The following is an 8,896-nucleotide window of genomic DNA, read 5'->3' on the forward strand; positions in this document are numbered from 1 at the left end:
AAGAATAACACTTAAGCACATAATAAGCATTCTCAGGGTTTCATCACAACAGACTAAGAGCTCTGGTAGGGATAAAATATTTTCACTTTGGATTTTTGTAACCATCTAACAATCACCCCTTTTTTTTTTTTTTTTTTTTTTTTTTTTCTTTTTTTTTTTTATAATTATTTAATGGTGAATATGTGGCAGCCCTCTTAATTTGTCTAAAACTGCCCAGTGACTAACTTCTCTCTTTGCTTCAGCATCAGGGAATGAAATCACGGGTCCCAAAACATACACCTTGGGCCAGCCAATGTACTTCGAGGCCAAGCAACCTGACAACACTGCACCTTCTGGAGATCAGAGGTTGTACATCAACAAGTGCTTCATGACTGCCAACCAAGACCCCAACTCCAGTCCTAAATATACCGCCATTGACAACCAAGGGTCAGATTTGAATTGGTTCAGAATTAAAATGGACTCTTCACTTGGTTCAAAGTTAACATGCATATGCTCTTCAATTGCAGCTGCATGATTGATGGTAAGGTGACAGTACAGTCGAAGTTCCTCAGTGGTGCCTCAAAGATGGCCCAGAAGTTCAGTGTGGGTGCCCTCATTTTCAAGGACATGGTTTCCCCTTCTTCCTCATCACAGGTACTGAGAGTAAACTGAGAGCTGTGTACTGTCAAAGTGTCGAATCTGTTACACTGAAATCAAGTGTCTTTCAGCAACTCTACATGCACTGTGAGATCTCAAAGGGGAAACTTACTCCAACTCCGTCTTCAAAGGCTTGTAATTATGATCCAGCGACCAAAAAGTAAGTTGTCTCTGAAGGTGAACACCCACAGGTTGCAGTAGCTTGCTTTTTGAAGGTCTTGCAGGATGAAAGGTTTCATGTGGATTTGACAAAACAACTAAGCTTTTATCAACAGCTGGTGGTATTTTGAGTACTGTTGCCCGCGGTGTGTGTTTATCGCCATGCTTGCCAGCTGACATTTGAAGACCTAATAAAACTGTTAATGGTTTAGGTGGAAGGAGCTTTACGGTGACGACTCCGTGTGCACCTGCTGTGAATCAACTTGCCCCTCAGCACAGCCCAGGGGTAAGGTTCCACCTTTTTTGTTTACACATTACAGAAAGTCACTACAAAAGCCATTAGTATGAAATGCAGTGGTTTTACATGTGATTTTCTTGTTGCACATCAGTTAACTTGTGAAGCATTTTGCTGTCATGTACAGGCAGTATTACAAGTCCAAACTGCTTATCCATTATTTGACACTCTTGCAGTATCTTCAGACAAAAATGGCTCAAAGCTACTCTTCCTCAAATAAGATTTGTGATTTATCAACAGCTTCCAGTAATATCGTCTCTAGTCACTCTTGGAAGGTTGACGTGAGCAGCAAGGATGGAAATGTGGATGGTCAGCCTCGGATGAAATCGCTTGACGCTGACACATTCAGTTTGGAGGACTCCGACATGGCAGAGCACAGAGACTTTGTAAACTACTGGGAGCATGACTACTAAAATAAATCATGTGGAAATGATTAGATTTTTTTTTTAAATAAATGGCTTTCTCATACTTGCTGTTTCTATTGCTCAATGTCATAAAACACTCATTGCTGTAAGGGTAAAGAGATTAAAACCATAAGTTAAACTCTACACTTAAGACTTCAAAACTACATTTTCTCAAATGGCTGACACTTATCAACATAATCACGTATCAGCATGTGTGTGTTTCTGAGCATTTCCTGGAAATGCATCAGAGCATTTCTGCAGATACAGTCATGTACCACAAGGGGATGGAAGAGATTAACTGGCTTTGCTTGAGTAAACTCAGCAGGGAGTTGAATAATATTCTTGGTTAAAGGGTTTCCAATCAAAACATGGTGCAGGAGCTTTTTCTCTAGGCTTCTCTCCATGAAGTCCAGTAAGTCTCGTAGCCTCCAAGCCACGTCATTTGGTTTCCACTGTGATGGGTCTTTGGTCAGAAGCAGATGCATTAGTGCAGTTTTGAAATGAAAATCCTTGAGCGCACTAATTCCAGACAGTGCTGTTTGTCTCTTGTGAAGGAAATGTGCAATTTCAAGAGTTTGACTGTGGCAGGAGTTTAAAGGCAGCCGTTTAGAGAGGCCTTCTAAGAGCTGATCTTCGTAGATGGTCAGGGAGAGTGTCCAGAAAGTGTCCAAGTTGTTTGGGGAACAAGGTGTGATGTAGAAATGAGCAGCAGTGTTTAATTTAACTACAGGATTCACGCTGAAGCTAACCTTCTTCCCTGATCTGAATCGAACAACCAGAGCACCCGGAGCATCGACATTACGAATGCTGAGGTCAAATTCATACTTGTATGAAATCAGTGCCCATGCTTGTTTGATAGTGCTCTGAAACCACCTGGTAACCTGAGATTTTGACAGGAAAGGCGTGTTCTTCAAGCAAAGCATACCATCGCAAACATCAGTAGCTTTTGTCTTTACTTTGTCATTTTCACAATGCAGCAGGCAAACCATATCATCATCCGCATCATAGGACTGGCAGGGGCAGCCATTTTGGATTTTCTTATTTTCCACCACTTTTATTTGACCACAGATTGGGATATCCAGCTGCAGGTCACTCACATGGTTATTCCTGAGAAGGTACTGGAAACTATAAGGCTCAGGCGGGGTGATGGGAACAATTATATCACATGCATCCAACATCTGACAGTCCCCAATCACCATACCTCCATTTCTATCACAGATGGCCCTCATGGTCTCCACCATCTGAGTAGCAAACCCTTCCAAAAATTCATCCTCCCTCCACTTCTTATTGGATGAGGCTTGAACACATTTAGAATGAAAACTCTGCAGAGTGTCACTGTCGGGTAGTGACACTTCACCAGCGATGCAGGTCCCTGAGAAAGAGGTCCTGGCTTCACCTTGTTTCATCTGGGAATTTTTTCTCAAGTATTTCTTGAAGAAGCGGATCATGGAAATAATGGAGAATGTATTCCATATGTACCAGAGGTAATCCTCCCCCGAGTCAGTGATAACCTTCTCTGATGTTTCATTTTCTGACACCTTGATGTGGCCTTCTGACAGAGACGATGCTTCCTCTTTGGAGCTGAAGTCTTCCATCTCCTCTGGCTTTTGTTGTTGCCCCTGTGGTCTGATTGGTTCAGTCTGAATGTCTTCCCTCTGTTTACTCCTCACGTCCAACCGTAAGTTTCCCTCTAGCTCATGGCCAGATTCGCTTCTGGACTCTGGACTTGCTATAAAATGTCCCCCTTCTGGTAATTTGTGACCATCATAGTCGTCATTATGTGTCATTTTCTCACGGACAGGTGCCATTTCCTGGTCTAGTTTCTTTTCCTCCCTCAGCAGCTTCTCGTCGTGCTTTTGCATTCCCACTGTGATGATATCACCCAATTCTTCCTCCACCCCGGGGTCATCCTTCGGACACATAAGGAGACCCAGACCCACCAAAAACACTCGCAGCAGAGTATCTTGCATCGTCAATACTGTGTGTGAACAGATCAAACAGAATAAAGAATTGTTACAAATCATTTTTGGAGATTTTGAAAATGCATTTGTCATTCATTAAATATGTAAAAATAAAAGATGAAAATCCTGAAATCCTTATAATTATATTTAAAAATACTTATGAAAAATGTTCTTGCCAGTAAATTTCACAATGATGCAAAGCTAGAAACTAATGAGCTACTTCCTCGACAGCCTGAAAGCATCCACTTTACCCTAAGACTACATTTTACATGAAACACAATTAATCGCTGCAAATAAGATTAAAGGAGAATGAGAATCCACACCAGAGCAAATGATTACTTACCTCAATATTGCAGTGTTGCAGTACTGTGTGAATAGGTACAAAGGAGGAAGTAAAAGTAACCTTGCACAGCCACAGGCTCAGTGATCTCTTCCTATTTTAGATGTAGGTTGTCTTTCGTGACTTATTTCCTGCACACCCAGCCCATGTGCTCAGCTGTGACATTTTCCTGTGCAATACACTGAAGAAAAACAGATAGCACTAACTTCCTGTAAGTTTCACTGCACGTTCAGAAAAGTCTGAAACGAACCATTGACCCATAGACTGTTATATTATATACGTATATATATATATTATACTATGATATGAAGGACCAAGCATTAGGCTACATACTATGGTTCAAAATAAGACTAATTACGTGTAAAAGTGCCTATGAATAGGAAAGTAAGCCCCTGCCTTTTATTCTCCTGTGGTCTTACAACTGGTTTGTCAAGCTTTGCCTCATTCAGTGGGAGCAGTTGAGTTCAAATGGCTATGTGAAATAAACTAATAAAATCCCTTAGAGATGTAATGGTTATTATATTTTGCATGCAACAGCCATTGTCCCTTGATTTATTTGGTTCTGATTAAGTGGAAACAGATTCACCCTTCACCTCTTAGTCAACAACCAAATTTTCCAGCCAAAGCCACAGATATTTGAATGTTTCGAGGCCGTTTTTGCATGTCTGGATCGTCACAGCTGAGCAGCTCTCTTTAGGTAACTTGAGGTAACACTACTACATACTATGTCCATCTAAGTCAATAACTAACAATATTAATATGAACTATAAAAGAACTGACTGGAAAGTATGTCAGTGTTTTCTGAGCACTGTAGCAGCTTTACTTTAGAGAAAGTGTGGGTTGAATGCGAATCTTTGTTACATCACACGAAACACAGGTGCGTGTGAAGGGAGGGGCAAGATGACAGATGATGTGGTCAGCTTTGAAAATCACCACAGAGAGTTCGAGAGACACCTTTCAGTCAGTCAGAGCTTCAACGCCTGATAAGGACTGCATGTTTTTTACTATGGACATTGTCATTATATGAAATTTTCCTTTCCTCTTGTTTATCCACAAGAAAACAGGTAAGAGTGTTTGTGTTGCTACTTTCTGATCAATATCTGCACTTTGTTTTATTATCTCTAAATATACTCATAAAACCTGTGAGACTCTGGTACTCTCTAATAACGAACGTTATTAAAGAGTTCATAAATTATAATGGTTAACAGATTGTTTCTGAAGGTTTTATTGCTCAGTGACATGCCATTAATAAGATTTTTGGATTGCTGGATTGTGAAAAATCTGTCTGGCCTGTGAGCCGTCCATCTTCTGGAAAAGAGATGCAGCGTACAAAACAAATCTATTAACAACTTATTTACATTCACAACTTGTAAGTATTGTTTATGAATGACTAACATTTATCATTACAGATGACTTACTAAGATGTGTTGTAGGCTAATTAGAAAATGAGAACACTTAATGACTCATTAACATTTCTAACCACAAGTTTATTAGCCTTTATTTTTGATTTATTAACATATATTACTATTGACCTAATGGTTTATTATTATCAATCAAAGTTAATGACTTGATCCAACCATGATGATAGATTATTTATATTTTTATTATTTATATTATTTATAATCTAGCAATCAAACATTATTCTTATCAATGGCTTATAAAATATCTATAAAACATTATTATTATTATAATCCCTTTATAAAGAGGTTCTTATCAGACGGTGGTAAAGTGATTCCTACTAAATTTCAATGAACACAACAGGTTTAACATTGATTTTCAAGTGATTTACAATAATGACACAAGAATCAGCATGCTGTGGTGCTGTTTCTACCACTTTTTACTGACTGATTTGAAACTTTCTACCATACTTCTTTTCACAGATTTAATTTTATCAGAAGCAAAGGTCCACCACATCTCCCAAGATGGATAAGTTTCGTATGATGTTCCAGTTCCTTCAGTCCAACCAGGAATCTTTTATGAATGGGATCTGCGGTATCATGGCACTAGCTAGTGCACAGATGTACTCTGCTTTTGAATTCAGCTGCCCCTGCATGCCAGAGTACAACTACACCTATGGGATCGGACTGCTTTTCATCCCACCTATATGGTTCTTTATGTTAGGTTTTGTTCTGAACAATAATGTGTCAGTGCTGGCCGAGGAGTGGAAAAGACCCACAGGCAGACGCAGGAAGGATCCTACAATCCTCCGCTACATGTTTTGTTCAATCACACAGAGATCCTTGATAGCACCTGCAGTTTGGGTGTCTGTCACTCTCATGGATGGGAAAAGTTTCCTGTGTGCTTTCAGCATCAACTTGGATATTGACAGGTTTGGGAATTACAGTCTTGTCAAGGGGATGTCAGAGACGGAGAAGATAAAACTGCTGGCAAGGATTCCATGCAAAGATCTGTTTGAGCATCAGGAAATAAGAGTGGCAGCATCACGATACATCAAGTGTATATCACAGGTAGCCTGGTGATTTCCTGTCTCTCAGTTTTTCTGTAAATGGTTTTAAACTAACAGGTCATGACGACCTGTTGACCGAGGCAGATCTGGAAACAAGTGAGACAAATGATTTCTCTGACCTAAACGAGTCAAACGGCATAGTTGAGTCAAACTGAGAATACATACATCTGAGTACAATTGGCTATTGCTTTTAGCTTATAGCCTAACATAAGCTATTGTAGTTGTGTGGGAATTTGGGGTCAGCAAAGCTAGCTAGCTAATACTGACAACATGACTAGATTGTATTTTCAGACAGTAAAGCACTTAATGTAGTTAAATATGTTCTCATAAGCATCATAGCTATCACAGGCTTTGTTCACAGCAGACATTTTGGTATGTCACAGTGTGAAAAGCTCTGGTGTAAGCAATAAAATTGTTGATGGCTGAATCCAAATTGAGGGTTTTGACAAACAAGGGGTAGTTTAGCTGATTCCAGAATTTCACTCTCACCACAAAACAACAAAATTAATTAATTAATGAAGAAACAACTGTATAGCTAAATTGATCAACTCTGAATTGGAATTGGAGGGGATACAGTTAGTGGACTCATGACCTCAGTATCTTTATCTCTATATACACATATTGTATAGGCTATGTGTACAGTAAGGGTTTGGCAAAAAGTTGGGGGCACATTCAGAAGAAGTTTTTCAACTTTTATCACTGAAAAGTGTGACTCAGCAAAATTTAATTGTTCTTGCTTTATTCCTAAAAAACTGTGCTTAACAAAAATCCCCCCGCCAGACTCGAACTCACTTTGCACTTTGAGTTCGCTAGAGCTTTCCGGTTCGCTTAGTAGAGGGATAGATAAGCCTCTAAATTTATCATTCAAGGCACTGGGACCTATTTCATCCGTCCAGAAACACCCACACTGTTATTTAGGTCTTTGATCAGCTGAAGGGCAATTATACAGGCTTAAAAGTAACCTCTCTAAAAAGTCTATTGATATACAGATTCTGTTAATGAGCTATGAAACTGATGGGAAACTGCTAGATATGCCTTTTCCATCACATATTCGACTGTTTGCCTATAACCAAATATTTACAAGAACAACACTAAACACTATGGCATGTCCTGTTCAGCCAGACTGAAGGAGTCAAGATTAACCAGATAATACGTTCACTCTCAAGACACATTTCCCGATTGTCTATATTCTGACCACAGAGTATTATTATGAGGGCTCAAAATAATGCTTAGCTTGCTATACCAATAATACATGTCTATATTTCACAGGCATGTGGATGGATGTTTTTGCTGATGATGACCTTCACAGCCTTCCTGATCCGGGCTATTCGACCATGCTTTACCCAGGCCGCTTTCCTCAAGACCAAGTACTGGTCTCATTACATTGACATTGAGCGCAAGATGTTCGACGAGACCTGTAAGGAGCACGCCAAGAGCTTTGCCAAGGTTTGCATCCACCAGTACTTTGAGAACATCAGTGGGGAGATGCGCAGCTTCCACCGCCATCGCTCCTGCAACGACGACAGTGACGATGATGACGAAGACAACAAGAAAAGTGATGAAGACAAGCTTCTGGGTATCAGAGCCCAGGATGATATGAATAAAGTTTTGTGGAACTGGCACACCTGTAAGCCAGCACTGGCTCTGAGAAAGGACCAAATAGATGGTGAAAACAATGGCAGACTGAATGGAGAAGCCAATGGAGCACTTAATGGGTTTGTAAAGGGACACACCCATGATGTGGGAAAAAAGGAATGGGCAGTGTATTACAGTAAGGTCTGATGCAGCTGGATCTTATTTAGCGTTCAGTCAATCACACTGTTTCAGAGTTTCAGGAATAACAACTTTATTTTTAGAATTTGTAAAATTTGGTTAGAAATATACATATATACATTTGTTAGAAATATACATATATATGTATATATATATGTATATTTCTACATTCAATTAAATATATATATATTTAATTTAGTACACATTTTATGAATGGATATAAAGAGGAATGTATAGTTTGACTGATGGAGCATGATAAGCACAAAGTGTAAAAACTGTCATCATATTTCTGGTTCACACACAGTTAATTTCTCTCAAAAGATGTCTAGTACTGGGTGTAGTCCAAAACTTGTTTGTACTGTTGTCACCACTGTTTTATCTATAGGGCATGATATACCAATGAAAACACAATCTGCCACTTCTCTCTGAGGGACTGAGCTTGGCAAAAAACCTTGTCTTTAAATTGTAGGCTGCAGAAGTAAAGCTGCTGCATCGGGCCGATAGTAAAGCATTATTACAGCACACTGGAGAATTCTCATTGATAACAACACTAATGAATGTTTGTGTTGCTCACAAGTGTGAGGCCACCATAAATATTCCCAGGGCACAAAACTGAAAGTGTCGACGTGGGTCTTATGAGCTGCATGCACTTGAACTCCCGGTTGCTCCTTGCTTTAAGGCAAAACTACGCAACGTCTGAAAGAAGAAATAAGAAAGTCTTTCTCTTGCAAATGAAAAGCTGAATGCATAAGAAATAAAAAAAAAAACATTCATTCTCAATTCAATACACTCAGATATTAATGTAATTCAGACAAATACTTGATCTGTATTGGCCCATGTAACAAGGGTTTGGCAGAATCC

General features: G+C 39.4%; 2 protein-coding genes across 2 annotated transcripts; one reads left to right on the forward strand and one right to left on the reverse strand.

Annotated features, from left to right (window-relative positions):
- Positions 1-170: 170 nt before the first annotated feature.
- On the reverse strand, positions 171-3,831 carry LOC111229189 (inositol 1,4,5-trisphosphate receptor-interacting protein-like). Its single transcript, XM_022755400.1, has 2 exons — positions 3,799-3,831; positions 171-3,472 (listed from the first exon to the last, which is right to left on the reverse strand). Exon 2 carries the CDS (start codon positions 3,462-3,464, stop codon positions 1,656-1,658), a length of 1,809 nt encoding a protein of 602 aa, XP_022611121.1. The 5' UTR covers positions 3,465-3,472; positions 3,799-3,831; the 3' UTR covers positions 171-1,655.
- Positions 3,832-4,781: 950 nt separating this feature from the next.
- Positions 4,782-8,044, forward strand: calhm1 (calcium homeostasis modulator 1). The gene is made up of 3 exons (XM_022755782.1): positions 4,782-4,859; positions 5,676-6,263; positions 7,532-8,044. Exons 2-3 carry the CDS (start codon positions 5,718-5,720, stop codon positions 8,042-8,044), a joined length of 1,059 nt encoding a protein of 352 aa, XP_022611503.1. The 5' UTR covers positions 4,782-4,859; positions 5,676-5,717.
- The last annotated feature ends 852 nt before the right edge of the window (positions 8,045-8,896 follow it).

The sequence above is a fragment of the Seriola dumerili genome, unplaced genomic scaffold, assembly GCF_002260705.1.
Source record: "Seriola dumerili isolate Sdu_G_001 unplaced genomic scaffold, Sdu_1.0 BDQW01000230.1, whole genome shotgun sequence".
NCBI classification, from domain to species: Eukaryota; Metazoa; Chordata; class Actinopteri; order Carangiformes; family Carangidae; genus Seriola; species Seriola dumerili.